This window comes from Delphinapterus leucas, chromosome 5, assembly GCF_059928025.1.
Source record: "Delphinapterus leucas isolate spDelLeu-1000000601 "Yukka" chromosome 5, BTC_Dleu_Yukka2, whole genome shotgun sequence".
NCBI lineage: Eukaryota > Metazoa > Chordata > Mammalia > Artiodactyla > Monodontidae > Delphinapterus > Delphinapterus leucas.
The window spans coordinates 96722663-96740591 of NC_143133.1; the positions used below are offsets into that span (position 1 = coordinate 96722663).

Here is a 17929-nt window from a genome sequence, read left to right on the forward strand (position 1 = left end):
AAATGTGCATTAAAGAAGCCCTAACAAGGAAAAAAAAAGTCCTAAGTTATTTACATAATGAAAAATAACTACAATAGTCAAGGCTTTCTAGCTGGTTGGCTTCCCTCTCCTTTGGACTGCTGCTCCAGAATTCCTTTATAAAACACATAAGGGATGCAATATGATCACAGGGCTGGAAGTCCTGGTTTGAAGCTGCATTTACATAAGAAGCATTCATTTTCTTAGCTATTTGTGTTATAAAACAATAAAAATAGAAAACTTTTCTAAAGGTATTTTTATTCACATTTTACATAAGACTGAGAAAATGTCAGTTGTCCATATCAAAGAATGGGGAAGCCAAAACAGTAGTCTCTCCCGCAAGGTCACTGCTCCGCTTGTTTTTTTTACCTGTAACATTAAGTTTCTGTCTCCCGTAATAGTCCAGAGGTAAGACCTACAGGTTGCTTTTAGTTCTTGAGTGAAAAGGAAATTAAGAAAGGTGCTCATCATAAGAACATCAAACATTAAGAGAAAAGAGTTTCTGCCCTTAAAAGAAACAGTGGAAAAAAGACAAGACATATTCTCATTTCAAAGCAATTTATAGTTAATGATAACTGGGCAAAATGATAGATTTATTTTTTAGTTGTGTGCTTTCAGAAGTAATGTCAAATTTACTTAATATCAGATATTTTAAAAGGTTTCTTGCATCTTAAATGGTTAAAAGTGGTGTTATTAAAGAAAAAATGCAAACCCTTTTTTTACAGAATAGTATAAATGTTTATTTTCTGTATGATTTACTTTGCTGTCCTGTTTTTACAATATAGAAAAGTGTATTCTTTGAATAGCTCTAGTAAATATAAATTTAATCTTTCTACTTTGGGATGTAAATAGAGCTAAAAAATTATATACCCAACCCTCCCCAAATAGTCTTTTAAAATTGTTGAATTAATGTGGATATTAATCTTGTTCAGCAATTTGATGCAAATGCCTAAATACAAAAAGTTGTTTAGTAAGTACTACACAGGAAGGAAAAGTCTTAATACTTTAGATAGCTTCCTGAAAATCAGAAAAACTAGTAGCATTTGATTGCACCTTCAAATTTTTACAAGCAAAACATTCTCAAGCAATGCCATCATACATAATCTACAACTGTAATCCAAATTTCACAAACATTTTATGCACACTGTATATAAATACACATCACAAAGGTGCAATTAGAATTAAACACAGAATATATACAGAATGAACAAAGTTCAGGTTTAGACAAAAAAGGTACTGTAATCTTTTGAAAAATAACTTGATTAGATATTATTTTATCCTCTTACACTAGTTTACATTTTTACAAATTTTAATTAAACATACTAGATTGAGGTGCTAAGAATGTTTGCACTATCTACATTTAAAGTTACTGCACTATAATTTTATAAATCCAAAGTTTAAAAGGAAGATGCTTAATGAATAACGGAATCTTTTTTGGATTACTTAATTTCTATTGCCTATATCTTGCATGTTCATATGAACATATATACACACTTAATACATACAACTATAGATTCCTTGTAGGAAATGTAATAATCATATACTACTAATTACTGAGGATTAAGGTACCTAGCAAAATGCCTGAATTCCAACATGGTTTTTTCTCATCATAAAATCCAGAGTCCTATTATAACAGGCTCTTAAATTCATAAAGCTTTTGAATTCTGAATTACTGAAAATGATTTAGGTTATCTTAGTAATTATATGAAAACACTCATACCTTTAGCTAACCAAATCACTGGCTACAAATAATGCCATAATAAGCTTCCCTTATAAAAAGAAATCCCACTACAATTTTGAAAGCTTTGTTAGGAGGCCCCTTTCAGTAAATCAAGTAAGAGTCATAGATTGGTTTGAAACATCTTAGTTCAAAAGTCTAGAAAAAGAACTGTTTGTATAGATGAAAACTCCTTCTCTAAATTCATCTCTTAGAGCTTCAATATTCTTTATTTCTCCATCCAAACCAAATTTGTTAACTGGTAATTATGTAAGGTTCTATTTTATCACTACATAATCATAATGTTTACTTCTATTCATATGCACCGCTCATTTTAATAGTACCCCTTAATCACTGAGTTTATTATTTCAAATACATACCGCCTCCTTGAAAGAAAATGGAAACATCCCAGAGCATTTCTTAGTCACTTCTTATTATAGAAGCAAACTGTCTGCCCTTTGAGAATTATTTTCTGTCTGTTAACACTTTATATGTTTTTAAAAAAAACAAAATAACTTTTTTAAAGTGTGCCCTACAGAGTACTTCCCCTTCTGACAATTCCCAAAGTGACAACAGGATATATTCCAGAATCCACCCTAAAATGTTGATTTTTCTTAAAAAGATAGTGCTTTTCTAAACACAAAATGTCATTTGAATATGTTTCATAAGACTTCGTTTATGTAGACATAATATCTGCTTATATTCTAGATCTAGTACCAAAGAATGACCGGGTAATACCAGTGCTTCTTTGGCTTTTTCTACTGGAACAAAGTCATACAACGCCATACATTATAAATTATATAATAGTAATTTATAAATGTTCTTTGTCAATAGAATCAGAAGGACAGAACATCTAGTTCTTAAGAAACCCAAGCAAATTAAAAATCCATATAATACAATAAAGAAAAATTCAATTTAGAAGGGGCATAAGCAGATTTAACTAAGATTTAAAATGTAATTTCCTCGTTTAAAATTTCTCCTCATTCAATATTATAATTTCAGGTCTCACAAGACTGAATTAACAATACAATAATTGTTAAACTATCTTCCAGAAAATCAAGTGTCCCTGCACCTTCAATTTTCTGTACAGTTCGATTTATCAGTCTTTTGTGCAAGAGTTAGCAATTCATGGCACAAGGGTCACTTTTTGCTTTTCCTGCAGAGTTGATGACGCTCATCAAACATCGCCCGAATTCCTCAAGTATCATCCGTTCAGCTGCTGCCTTTGATTTCCCCTTCTTGTCTGCCTGCTCTGCCTGGGCAAGAAGGCAATTACACGTGGCTTCAGCTACTTCCTTAGTGACAAACGTAAATGGCAATCTGAAATGATTTTTAAGAAAGAGAGAGATGATGATGGTGTTGAATAACAGCAAGAGTGGCTGACATTCTTTCACCTAGAAATCTCTGTCGACATTTTCACGATTCAGCAAGCACACTGAACATCACAGTATGTGTGATGAACAAAAGCACATCCCACAGAGTTTTTAAAAAGTTAGACCTGGGCTTCCCTGGTGGTGCAGCAGTTAAGAATCCGCCTGCCAAGGCAGGGGACACGGGTTCGTGCCCCGGTCCGGGAAGATTCCACATGCCGTGGAGCGGCTAGGCCCATGAGCCATGGCCGCTGAGCCTGCGCGTCTGGAGCCTGTGCTCCGCAACGGGAGAGGCCACAACAGTGAGAGGCCCGTGTACCGCAAAAAAAATAAAATAAAATAAAATAATAAAAAAATTATATATAACGTTTTACGTAAAATACATATAACCTAGACAAAGTTACCTGGTTAACTGAAACGTAACTCTACATGTTAACTGGATACTGCTATAACAAAAGTCCTCCTGATTCATGTATATAAGCTCTGAGTGCAGTTTTTGTTTTATTTACTGTTGTTTCTGCACTGCCTACAACAGTGCCTGACACAGAGACACCCCATGAATATTTGCTGAATGAATGAATAATATTGGAAATTGAAAGCACTATCTCCTGGACAACATGGAAAATAAAGCACTTTCCCATAGTCCCATATAATGTTTGTAAAAAAAAAAAGCGCACCAAAATTTTGCATTATTCCATGATATCAAAAACGAAACAACAGGGACACCAGATGCTGTTCTGTACATGGAGTTTCATTCATAAAGACCTGAACTATTGAGTATTAAAGCAGAGGAATCCATCCCGAGGCTAGCTGTATGTAGCCAAGTTGTAGAGCCTAAGAAACAAAACCGGGTAACCTAATCTAACCAGTAACTCAACAACCTGTAAGTAAGCAGTCACTGATAGAAGGAAACTGCAAAACAAAATGAATGAAGTCTGGGACTTCCCTGGTGGGCAGTGGTTAAGAATCTGCCTGCCAATGCAGGGGACAAGGGTTCGATCCCTGGTCCGGGAAGATCCCACATGCCGCGAAGCAGCTAAGCCCAAGAGCCACAACTACTGAGCCCACGTGCCTAGAGCCCGTGCTCTGCAACAAAGAGAAGCCACCACCATGAGAAGCCCGGGACGCAACGAAGAGTAGCCCCCACTCGCCGCAACTGGAGAAAGCCTGTGCGTAGCAACAAAGACCCAACGCAGCCAAAAATAAATAAATAAATAAAATTTAAAACAAGAACAACAACAAAATGAATGAAGTCTGAACTTAAGGCCCACTATGACAAGATAGGGTGACAGGATTTAGGCTGCTATACATTTGTATAGAAATCTTTAAAATATAAAAAGCATTTTAAATTAGAAAATATAATATTAAAATATTACAATAAAGTTAATATTACAGTAATATTGAAAAAGTAATTAATAGTGTATAACAGTAGCACTCATTATATAGTATTTGGAAACTATAGGAAAGAAAATGGAAAAAAAAAATCAAATTTTTGCCACTCAAAGGCAAAAGCTTGTTAATACGCTAGTAGGACTTCTTTAATACAGTTTTTTTATACTTAGTTTTGATAACAGTGCATAATTTTGTGTTCTTTCACACTTCATAATAACAGATATCTTCCCAAGTTGAAAAATTAATTGTAAATATTTTAGTGTAGCAATATCTTTAATCTCCTCATAGAGATTAGACTTAATAACCTAAGGTTTACTGAAAGCAGATGACCAGAAAGGACCCTTTGTGATACCCCTCATTAAGGTGTCTGTCCATTTCCACTTCATTCAATCAAGAACTTTTTGCTGATTATACTCCAGTTACAAGAAAGAGTTCTTTAGAACTAATATCTGAAATATTTTGTACAAAAGCCTTACTTTTATAAGTTTTATAAGTTGGATCTTATTTCAACTTTGGCATTTTAAATGAAATACCATTTTCAAGGCTCATTCCATTTAATAATTCCTCAGATTAACCTCTAACAAACTCTCTAATACAAATTCAAGTCAGCATGCTATGTGCAATGGGCCCTGCCAAGCTGTGCTTTACTCCTCAGAGCCACGTGAAAAGGGTGATGTGAAGGATAAGAAAACCAAGGTAAGGCCCAGAGAGGTGAAGTGCTTGGCAAAATCACAAATTACAACAGAGCACAGACAGGATTTAAACTCAGGTCAGCCTGACTGTAAAGCTCCAGCTTTCCTACTCCAGAGCTCAGCAGTCTAGGGAAATAAGGAGGTAAAATAACACAGTGTGTGACAGGCTCTCCAACAGGGTGGGGAAAGTGCCACATGGGCACGGGAAGGTAAGAAGGTAAGAATGTGAAAAAATGTGAATAACAACACAACCGGTAAGAGGTATAAAAATTTTGGTTTTCTTCAAGGTTTGTCAAATTATTCAAATTTTTGTCAAATTATTCAAATTTCCCTCATCTTAGTAGGGAGAAATCCAATTAAATTAAGCACAGTGACCTAATACACTACCGTGCATTTTAGAACTGTACGATATATCTGACAGTGATTTTTCTGTTACTTTTAAATTCCTTTACAAGTAATTAAAGATAGAAAATGCAAAAGTCAGGTGTGCAACAACCAAAAGTATGAGCCCAATTTTGCCCCAAAAAAGAAACTTCACCAAAAATGAATATATCATACTATAAAAAGATATTCAAATATTGACTTACTTTCCTCCTCCGCTATTCAAAGCTGGTGTTGGCCTAGTAAGCAAGTCCGAAATCTGAGAGGATAACTTAGTCTTTGCTGCTGTTTGTTGCTGTACCCTTACTTCGGCTGCATCTGCCAAGTGCATCAATGTCTTTCTTTCTGGGCTTTCTTCAAAATTCTTACAGCCAATACATTTGCATATTGAGGAACACATTATTTTTGCCTAAAAGATTTACAAAAGAAAAGCTTCCAAATCAAAACCAAAAGACATCACTATAGTAGACTCCACAATCAAGTCAATAGGTGACAGAGTTAGCTGGTCAACTGACATAGATAAAATGGAAACATCTCTTGTGACAAACACCAAAGGGGCCAGCTATGCATGTGCATAGGTCCAGTATTCTTGGCCACTCTGAAAGTGGCTATACTATGTTTGTTTGAGGCCTTCCACGCCAATTTTCCCCCACTATAGATTTTCCTCCTGATATGAATAACAAATGTTCTTTTATTAAAAAATGAGTGATACAATATTCAAAAAAACGGGTCATCCAGAATCCAGCCACCTCAATCAAATCACCATTAACATGTTGGTGACCTCCCACTTATGCAAACACACACACAGTATCATATCAAAGGAATTTCACAGACACTATTTTTATTATGAATACCTCCCCCTCCCTAAATAAATCCCCTGTCCAGAGTCCCCAAACCCTTCAACAGTCCGTATTAAACCAGTGTGTCCTTTCATGTAAAGATATACAAACTATATGTATATTTATGAAAAACACAGGCTTTATGTACATATATTAACTCACCAATACAGAAGTCTTTCTTTTTTTTTGTTTGTTTTACATAATCATATACCCACTTTTCTGCATCTTCCTTTTCTCACACTATACTTCATGAAATCCCTCCCTCCAAGTCATCTGGCATAGGCTGAATTCATCCTGTTTAATGACTGGCTATTAACCCCTGGTATGGATGTGCCACATTTTATTTGGGCATTCACTTCTCTACTGATGGTCATTTGTTTTGTTTCCAGTTCTTGAGTTCCACAAACAATGCATAAAAACATTTTTTTGTATATATTACGCTTTTATTTCTATGAGCTAGGTTTCTAGAACTGGGCTCACTGCTCAAAGGGTACATGTATTTTAATTTTAATAGATGTGGCCAGATTGTTTTTTCAGAAGGCTGTAACACCTCACATCTCATTAGCAATGGATAAAGGAAGCCTTTCCTACATTCCCTCCAACAATGTATACTATAGCTCTTTTTAATAAAGTGAGATCTCATTCTTTAATTTACATTTCCCAGACTCCTAGTAAATTTTAGTATCTTTTGTTGGCTACTTTTTCTTGAGCAAACCCACATCAATTTAAATAAATAAACAAGCCTACTGTCCTTCCTCTCTACAGTAAGATAAATGGATCATATTATGAACACACCTACCCTGCTCCTTTTTTATAATACACTAATAAATTCCATTTACCAAAGGAAAAAAAAATGGATATACCTTTTGAGTTAACCGGCTTATTTACTAGGAGCCAGTCTGGGATCCAACTGAAGCAATACATAATAAGTATCTAATGGTGAAGAGATAAAATTCCTAACCTCCAGGGGAAGAAGACATACTGATAATGGTAATTTGGATTAAGTTTTAAGAATTATAAGAAAGGTACTAATAATGTCTAATAGGAACTCAGGAGGGAGAAATTACAAATACAAGTCATCCATTTAGCATTGCTAATTCAACTTCTCTTGTGGCCAAAAAAAAAAAAAGAGGGAGGGGGGAAAAGGTCACAAGAAAAGTCACAATCACTTAAATAATGTGGACAGTCACTCATTCAATCAACAAGCCCTGAAAGGCGTGTGAAAGGGACATCAATGTCTTATCCAGATGCAGACCAACTGGACCAAAAAAGCCAAGTCAGTTCAAAAGGTGAACAACACAAACTGTCAGACAACATCATAAGTAATTCACAGTGAGCCAACTGGCCACTGCTAGTCAGAGTTCACTGTATTCCAAGTTTTTCCATTGCTTGGTCTTTTAGAACATATTAGTTATTAGACATTGTTTATGTCCTGAATGTCAAGGATTTTATCAAAATAGATAGAGCAGCTTTCTCTCTTCTAACATATTTCAACCAGTCCACTGCCTTTTCTACTTCTATTAGTTCACAGAATTGTCAACCAGTTCAATTATTTAGTTCATGTATGTCTGAATTTCATATGCTTAGCATGTATTGATTGTTCAATGCCATATGCAAGAAAGGCTTTCTTTGCCCTTCTGACCCAGCTTTATAACAGTTTCCATTTTCTCTTTTTTGTGTGTGGAATTGGTTTTATAGCTTACATGCTTACATATTCATGACAATTTTTGTATGATACGGTCTGTGAACAGAAGCCACCTATCTCATCAGGTGTGCAAACAAGAGTCAGTCTTTCCCAATGTGAATGAAAAACTGGCTTGTTGGACTCTGCGACACTGTTTAAGAGACTTTCAAAAATAATCTTGATTATGTGCAATTTTCACTCCTACTGACTTTAGGACTAACAAAATGTTACTTTACTGTACTTTTTGAGAGGAGTATTTGACCTCTGAAATATGTAAATTAAGAATTCACTACAGAGAGAATACAGTACACAAAATCTTTACTACGACACACCTGGTATGGGGGTGGGGCACTGGGCTGCAGGTACGTGCTCCTAGAGCAGAGCACACCTGGCCAAGGGAGAGTGCAGTGCTTGCTGGTATTACTTTACCAGGCCAGGCCTTTGGCCAAAACTAAAATAAGGTTTCCCTCTGCATATGAAATCTGAACGAATGAAAATATAACAGATGAGAAGAGCCAACTGCCATAGGAATGAGTTTCGGGCGCACCAAGAAACCAATTGTAGTAACCTTGGATTAATCTTGGGTATGACTAGATTGCTTTATTTAAGCTTTGAAAATAAAAATAACAAACTATATAGTACTTTGTCTGAAACAAGTGGATCATTTACACGGCATCTATCAAAGCAGAGTTTCAATATACATTTTCCAGAAAAGATGCTGCCTGACCCATAAATAAAAACAGCCAGTTGAGTGGGATGATTAGATGGTAAAATGGATGCAGTCACCTCACAATAGCCAATAACCTCATCCAGCAATTACATATTCCTCCTTACCTATTTTTATGCTCACAAGGCAAACCTTCTAACATAATTTAATTTTCCACAGAGCAGTGTTCTTCAACAGGGCACTACTAGCATTTGGAACAAGGTAAGACTATACTCTCAGGACTGCACCCTGAAATGCAGGCTATTATCCGTATATATTTCCGAAAAGTCTGTAGGGGAGAAACTGGGTAGTAATACCCCTCAGTGGAGAACCACTACTACAGAGTGTCCAGTCCACTTTGATGTTATTGTTATTGAAAATCAACAAACTGGTGCTGTGGTTTGCATACTTTCAGGTACAATGACCACGAAGTTATGAGCTGGTAACTCTGCTAATGAGACCCCAAGCTGTAATGACAAAACAAAGGTACTGTTACTCTGAAGCCCTGCTTGGGAGGCAAGAAGGTAGGTCTTCCTCAAATTAGGGCCCTTGGGCTGACTTTTCAAACTGCAATATTTTCAAACTGCAATTGCAAAGTAATTTCCCAGTTTACAAGTAAATTTTTTTTGTATGCACTTTCTAAAGTTATTTTCAAAAGATGGTTAGATTATTTTTCCCAACCTCAACTCACCTCATAGCATTCACAGTAGTTTTTAAGACATCCTGATCGTTTGCAATTACATCCTTTGCTGTGACGTCGATCTGATTCTCCCTCCTTTCCTTTCCCTATCTTGGGCTTAAAAGCTTCTGGATTTCTGTCAAGGCATGCCTATCAAAACAGATCAAATATCAAGTGATGTTAAATCACAGTAGATTAAACTTAAATTCTGCAAAGGGAATTAATTTTCTTCATAAAATACTTGAGCTCAACAAAAAAACAGGTGAAATTGTAAACTTTTGTCAGTTAAATGAAACAAGAAATAATCACCTTTATTGCTTTTTGCCTTTCATTTTCATGTTCCAAGTTATTATAACAATTAGTACAATTGCAGTTGTTGCAAAATTCACCATTTGCAAAGCAATCACAGTATCTGGAATATAAAAATCATTGTAAGTCATATAAAAAAGTCATTTTTAAGAGAAACAAAACTAGAAATTATCTTATTTAATAGCATTATATATGCAGTAAAGCATTTTAGAAATGTATTCAGAGCCACCGACTTATAGAGTTAACAACAGGTACTGACAAGGCTCAAAAGTAAAGTCATCAGCTCCTAGAATTTTGGTTTAGAAACTTAGTTCCAGTAGTAACAGCTGTCAACACAAGAGCTATGTGATTTTTATGCACCCCAAAAGTAAGTTATTTCAAAATCACAAAAAGGAAAAACATGGGCTATATTCTATTATATTAGTGGAACCTGCTCACGTGAACTACTGTCATGTTTCTTTGGATTCTAAACCCCCATAAGACCACTGCTTTTTATTTAACTGTTTCATGTCACATCTCTTCAGTACTAACAAGCAAATTAATCAACAAGTTAAAAAAAACTACTCAGAGTATCATCTCATTTAAGAGACCAAACATAAAGGTCACAAATAAGATCACATTTATTAGCAAGGACAGAGATCATGTCTGTCTCATGCAGCTGGATCCCTAAGCCCTACTCCAGTGCCTCATTTGTGGTAAAGACTCTAAAATTATTTCCTTCTGAATGAATGAAAGAGTCTTTTTACACCGTCATATGTGTTCATTCACTCGTATGTTTAATTACTTAGACTTATGAAATTGGTCTGTTAAGAATTTTTAGTTAACTCCACTTATTTTTTATTTTTATTTTTTTTGCGGTACGCAGGCCTCTTACTGTTGTGGCCTCTCCCGTTGCGGAGCACAGGCTCCGGACACGCAGGCTCAGTGGCCATGGCTCACGGGCCCAGCCACTCCGCGGCATGTGGGATCTTCCCGGACCAGGGCACGAACCCGCATCCCCTGCATCGGCAGGCGGACTCTCAACCACTGCGCCACCAGGGAAGCCCAACTCCACTTACTTTTAAAAGCATTTTCAGTTATATCAAATGAGGAAACAGCAGCAAAAGGACTTACAATTTCAAACACAGCGATTTTGTACAATTACAAGGCTTTCTGGGCCGACTGGCAGATTCTGATGGCATTATGCTACACAGACACAAACAAAAAGATATACATTTTAATCAATTAAAGGTAACTATTTAAACTGAGAAAAGTCTCTAATCTGTAAATTCCTCCTAAAATAAAGCTTTAACAAATGTGCCCATCTCTAATAAAAGTTTACGTTGTTCCATTTACATTAAGTTGAAAAGCAAGTTGTACCATGAAAATAAAGGTAGAGAGCCAAGATATGGATTTAAAAAAAAAGAAAAGGAAGTTATCAATAGTTTCTGAAGAACATTCCACAAAATATACTCTTTCTTCTAAGAGAACTAAAGTTGAAATCTCCTAAACTCTTTGGGATTCAATTATGAAAGGTAGTAAGTAGAAAAGGGTGTGTGAAGTTGGAATTTAGGAGGGGAGAGGAGAGGTAGACTGGTTCCACGTAATTAACTAAAGCACTGCTTCTCAACCAAAACTGCAAAGGCAGCAATTGACAGATCAAAAAACAAATAAACAAAAGAAAAAGCAAAGACCTACATAACAATTTAAAAACTAGTTAATATCATTTTTAAAACATATTCAGGAGGAGACAGAGAAAAAGAGAAAAGAGAGAGAAAATAACAAATCACCTGTACCAGAAATGGTGAATCGGAGTAAAAGATAATTTGGGAGTTCTCTGACTATTCCTGCAACTTTTCTGTTTAAAGTATTTCAAAATAAAAAGTACCACAGAGGCACACTCACATGGCTTTGAGGGGAAAAAAATTAAATACATGTATTTTGAAATATATATGTATATTTGATGTTGCATTTAACCTGATCCAACAACTTAACTTACATATATTCAAATTACTCACTCACCCATTGAACGGAAGCCTTGCTTGGGTCTGGATACCAGGTGTTCCGGTAAAGTTAGAGTTGCTTGCTATAGACACATAGGAAGACTGCTGTAGCTACATATAAAGAAAGGTAATTTCAGACCATATTTACAAAAATGGACAATACTCCTAAATATAATGATTGGTAAGAAGCACAAATGCATCTATTAAAATAGGAAAAACAGAACAGAGAATTTCATACAAACATACTCACTACCTCATAGAGCTCTTCTAAAGACCCAAAACTAATACCAGAGGTAAAAACAATGTGGACATTTTAAAGTACTACATGGCATAAATATAAGAAATTCTTTCACAGAGGAATAAGGATATCAGAATTAGGAAATTCCAGATGAATGTCCTGAAAGTACTGTAGTAAAACTTGTATTGGCTAGAAAAATGCAATGTGTCTACTTGTAAATAAAATAAATAAAATGTGATCATTTATCACAAGTTATAGAGAATGAGAAGTTACATACGTAATAATTAAGTTTCTATTTTACACTGATTTCTAAACATAAGAAAAGAGATGCTAATGATAAAAATGCTGAACACTAATTTTTTCAATCAGTAGCCACATAACATACTCCAAAGTACACTTCTTTAAAGTACACAGGTTTCTGTCTCTCTTATAATCTTGAGTAGATCAACTCAACAGCTTAGAATATGGTGCTAATTAATTTGCTTGATTTTTACATGAAAAAGAAAACAACTTCTATCTTCTTCCTAGAAAGCAGCACTCCTAACCCAAGCCAGCCAATTGGATAACATGTGGCTTTGATTCCAAAGATAACCAGATGTCATCTAAAGATGACCAGATCTGGACAGATCACTACCGATATGTCACCTGGAAGTGCATCTCACAGACTATTTTCCAAGAACAGGTGAGCGGCATCGTATTCATAATGTGAGGAGGAACTTCATTACAGTCACAGTGCTTTCTAAACTCACTGGGACTCTGCTGATTTTTTTTTTTTTTTTTTGCGGTACACGGGCCTCTCACTGTTGTGGCCTCTCCCATTGTGGAGAACAGGCTCCGGACACGCAGGCTCAGCGGCCATGGCTCACGGGCCCAGCCGCTCCGCGGCATGTGGGATCTTCCCAGACTGGGGCGCGAACCCGCATCCCCTGCATCGGCAGGCGGACTCTCAACCACTGCGCCACCAGGGAAGCCTGGGACTCTGCTGATTTTAACTCAACATATTTTCTCTTATATCTACATGATCTTGCCCTCCTACCAAACTGTTCTCAGCTCCAAATTGCCTGACTTGTATACTTAACTTGTGCTGTATATTTCTAAATACTAAAGATATATAAAATTAAACTCAGAAGTTTTCGTTAACAATTCAAGGTTTTGGAAACAGTCTAAACACTGAGTTAGATGTTTTTGAATAGTTTTAGAATGTGATAATGCTAGACATCTTAGACCCAATTAAACTTTTTGAAATGCGATGACTTAATTTTTTGCCCATACCTGAGTCACATACTGAGCAGGAAGCACCGCATAGCCTACATTCCCTGTTCCTGGAGCCGGTGCCAGCACAGTGCCTGGTGGCAGGTTCGTGAGGTTTGGCTGGATTTGTGGCAGTGGGGTGGCAGGCATGATAAGCCGCTGCTGTGGCTGGCTGGTGGTGACTATTTGGGAAGTTGGATTGATTGGTTTTGGAACAACCTAAAAAGAAAGGAAGTATGTCAATGACCACGAAAATAAATTTCACAGTTTCTCAATTCAGTATAAATCTCTTAAACTTGGGGGATTAAGAGGTCCAAACTATTATGTATAAATAAGCTACAAAGATATACTGTGAAACACAGGGAATATAACCAATATTTTACAGTAGTTATAAATGGAGTATAAACTTTAAAAATTGTGAAACACTATTTTGTACACCTGTAACTTATATAATATTGCCCATCAACTATACTTCAATAAAAATAAATAAATCAATAAATCTCTTAAACGTAAATCTTAACTTTCAATTTTAAAAGTAAATTGTTTGGGAGAGACTGAGAGAAGAAGTGATGTGATACTCACTTGTTTGACAGTCTGCGCTGAGACAAGTGGCACTGACATCCGCACTGGGGTGGTATTAACGACCACTGGCTTTGCTTTGTAAAAAGGAGGGAGGAAAAGGACAGTTTGTTTACAGAAAATAGTATTTAAAACATTTAAGATACTTAGTTCCCTCAGGATATCCTCATGAGACAGCTTAAAGAATTCCACTGGTTTCCTATTTGGAGTACTCTTTAATCAAGACAGTTACTTTCAAAATTCTTTAACCCATCTAACTAGGGAACTTATATCTAAGATAGCTATAGTCTATCCACTTTATGAGAGAATGTCTGTCATTTAAGATATTCTACTGAAAATACTTCAGTCTGTATTCAGATGCTTTATATATTCACTACTAAATCCAGTGAGATGAAATGATGCATAAATTAAAAACTGCCATTCAGGAACTTGGGTAACAATACTGTTCTATACTATTTCTAATTCTGTGTACAATTCATTATTTACAGAGTACTACTAAAAGGCAGCATAGCAGCAAGGTTAAGAATATAGTCTCCTTAATTCAACTATACTTCAATAAAAAGTAAACTAAAAAAAAAAAGAATGTAGTCTCCTAAATCATAAGACCCTGGGGGTTCAAATCCCAATTCTGCTGCTTTCTAACTACTTAAATTCTCTTTGCCTGTATCCCCATCTGCAATATAGGGATAGTATCTCCCTTACAGGGTAAGAGAAATAAATATGTTAATTCATGGAAATTTACTAAAACAGTGCTCAGCAGATAATAAGTGCTCAATAAACGTTAGTTCCCATTACTGTTATTGTTCTTGTTGTTATTACAACCATTACTGCTACATAAATGTCACTGTAGACAGTGTTCCAGGGAAACTATAGTACAAGACACCTGCTCAAAGAGATTACATTCAAGTAGAGCAGATTAGATGAGTACCCAAATAAAATAAACATTATTAAAAAAAAAAAAGAGAAAGCACTGTGGGAGAGCAAAGGAGACAGAACATACATCTGACTGGCAGGGGCTGGGAACGGGGAAAGCTGCGTAGAGGACAGTGTCTGAGACAGTCCTGACCAATAGTCAGGCTGCAGAGCGGGCATACAGACTGGAGGAGGGCAGTTCACACAGAGGCAGAGCAAGAGAAGTGGAGGCTTGATGCTGGGCGCTTCACAAAGTGCTACGGGACAGACCGGTTTGGCTGGAACCTAGGGTTAAAGTAGGCAAGCACTGGCAAAAAAAGAAAAAGGCAGACTGTGGCTGTTTTGTTGAAGGCCTTGAATGTAAGGGTAGAGATCTGTATATTTAATCTGTATTATTAATTCAGCAGGCAATGAGAAGTTTCTGAGGACTGTGATGTTCGGAAACATCATTGGAATGGCACAAAAAGAAACGGTACGCGGCAGCAGTATGTAAAATAGAACAGAGCTGCAAGAAACAAAGAAAGTTAGAAGAGTACAAAACATGAGAGTCTAATCTGCGGTGATGGCACTGGGAATGGAAAGGAGAGAACAGCTGCAAGAGACAGGGTGGAGGTGAAAGGACGGCAGGAACATTAGGTACAAGGGAAAAACAATCGGTTATCATGGAGCTTTCAAGTGAATGGGAAAATGACAGCTATTAGAATTAAAAATTCAAGGATGAGCTGATCTAAAGGGAAGATGAAACCTGACATGCAGAAATACAGTGATGATGTTCAGGAAACAGGTTGGTACTAGACCTGTATGTTTGGATCAAAAGAAGTACCATTTCTAATACTGCCTACTGCCACTTCCTCAGTCTAAAGGAGGGATTTAAGAAGACTGAAAGGACATCCCTTTGGGTCTTATTTATGCGAAAGGCCTAGAGCCTGCTATGAAAGAGAGAGGTTGAGATAACGGGATCTAAACTGCTGTGAACACTGAATCAAACAAACTCTTTTGAACAATAAAAGAAAAAGAACAGACTTCCTTGGATAGAAAGACTGTTAATGTTAACAATTTTTTTTTTAACTTCTGGTGGGGATGGAAGGGTTGATGGCTGAAGACGAGAAATTGAGAGCCCTGGAAGAACATCAGAGAGAGGGTACTCAGATCTAAAAGGGAGCAGGCCCTGGCAGCAAGGTGACAAACTAGGGAGAAGTGGGTAGGTGGGAAGGTGGGAGACCTCCAGAAGGAGCGTATGATCAGTGGTGGTGATCGCATATCTCTGAATATACTAAAAACTACTAAACTGTACTGTATTTAACAAGGGTGAATTTTATGGTAGATGAGAACTGTATCTCAATAAAGTTGCTATACAAAAAGAGTGTATGACCATGAATTACAGGAGCAGTGCCATGCCATCTGATACCCGATTTGAAATTGTTTCCTGTTCTGTTTTGATTATAATAACCACTGTAGCAATACTATAAGGAATTAAAAGCCTGAATTCGTGCTTGGGACACCGAAGAGAGGACACCCTATACCACTTTGTTCCTTGACAAGGCAATGACAGTCACTGGTTCACGAGCACACAAGCAGCAATTCTGAGGTAACTGCACAGCTAGAGAAATGCAGGAACTTCCTGGTGGTCTGTGAAATGACGGGGAAGGAGTGTGTGTCCTGCCCTTATTCACATCCCATGGGAGACTTGGATGATTCTCATAAGGATAGGACAGGGAAGTGTCCACACGCACGCACACACGCACACAGAGCTAGAAAACTGGGGAATTCTGGGTTTACATTAGCTTGGCATACGCATGCTGCGTTTTAACTGAAATCTGGGGAATGCGGAAAACAGAAAACGTAGTGGTCAGAAAAAAGAACAGTATAAAATATACATGGGAAGGGGGTCATACTTATATAACTACGCCAATAGTCTGGATTTCTCCTCCTCAACTTTTTTTTTTTTTAAACTGGGGCATAGTTGCTTCCTCCTCAACTTTTGAGCATGGTCCCACATTACCACTACTGCAGTTTTCATAGATGCTGGCATAATCTTTAATTTTTTTGGTCTTTAATAGCAATTCTGAACAATCCTTTCAGAACAGTCTCCTTTGAAACTTTAGAAACCATACCTGCAAGTGTTTGAGGGTTTTTAATTTCTTAAATTGATTTCCTCCCTAACCAAGATTGTAGATTATATTCTAAAGAGATTAACCAAGCAATCTTCTGGGTCCTTTTACTGTGCTACCTGCCATCCAGCCAGTAATTAATATGGTGGAACATTTGAATACTGGTGTTTGTATGGCTTTGATGGGAAAATGTACAAGATGAGCCCAATTCCCTTTGGTATTTAAGTAAATCCCTCATCGGGAATTAAGCCTTTAGAAAAACACATCAATACATTTTATGAACTACAGCAACTATTCAGCGTATCTCTAAAGAAGATTGTAAATTTAACTCGTTATTCCTATGAAATAATATATTTTACATATACCCAGATCTTTTATGGGATAGGAGAGCAAGACAAAAATAGGGAAATATGGGTGGATATGAGGGAAGTAGCATGGGTGGCATATGTATATGAGCAGGTGGGAAGAGGGAATATACAGAGAGAGGTGGAGAAGCCAGAGAGACAGAGGGGAGAACAGACAGGGAAAGCGAAGGAAAGCAAAAAAGGAAGCAGCAGGGAAGCAGGAGGGGGGTGAGGGATTGCTAGGAGGCAAAGAGAACAGCGAAGTAGAGAGAAGCAGAAAGACAGACATAAGGTTGGAAAAGAAGGAAATGGTAAATACACTAGAATTATGAAATGTCCAACCCGCTCCTCCACTCTTCCTGGGTCTTCAGCTTCCTCTTCTACTCATACCAAACGCTTATGCTTGATAATGAGTAAATCAGTGCTAACGTTACGCTGGAAATGGATACGCAGCATATGTGTATACACACAAACATAAAATATAACCAACTATATCTAATGACTGCTTTATATCATTATGATATATAAGAAAATTGGACTTGTAGCACTTAGTAGCACTTGCTAAGTACTGAGAGAATATACACTTGACTTCGTCAGTCAGCAGTACATGCAAATTTCATTTTTCCTCTCATTAAGAACACTGTAATAAAAGATTTCCTTTCAAAATCAGTTTAAAGAGGGAATAGAAAATATAATTACTGTTTTATATAATTATGTCTAATTTT

The 17929-nt window shown here is 36.7% G+C and overlaps 1 protein-coding gene across 10 annotated transcripts in view; it reads right to left on the minus strand.

Moving 5' to 3' along the window:
• Nucleotides 1-559: 559 nt before the first annotated feature.
• Nucleotides 560-17929, minus strand: part of LIN54 (lin-54 DREAM MuvB core complex component) — a 75829-nt gene continuing 58459 nt past the window's right edge. For 9 of the 10 annotated variants that reach the window (XM_022599407.2, XM_022599409.2, XM_089912171.1 and 6 more), the window contains 8 exons: nt 13841-13914; nt 13280-13477; nt 11789-11880; nt 10901-10972; nt 9788-9890; nt 9491-9628; nt 5777-5979; nt 560-3055 (listed from right to left, as the gene is read on the minus strand). In XM_022599407.2, the coding sequence (XP_022455115.1) occupies nt 2854-3055; nt 5777-5979; nt 9491-9628; nt 9788-9890; nt 10901-10972; nt 11789-11880; nt 13280-13477; nt 13841-13914 (1082 nt within the window). In that variant the 3' untranslated portion in view covers nt 560-2853. Of the gene's footprint in view, nt 3056-5776; nt 5980-8927; nt 9267-9490; nt 9629-9787; nt 9891-10900; nt 10973-11788; nt 11881-13279; nt 13478-13840; nt 13915-17929 lie in introns of those variants that run through there. The other variant, XR_016393347.1, reaches the window with a different exon arrangement.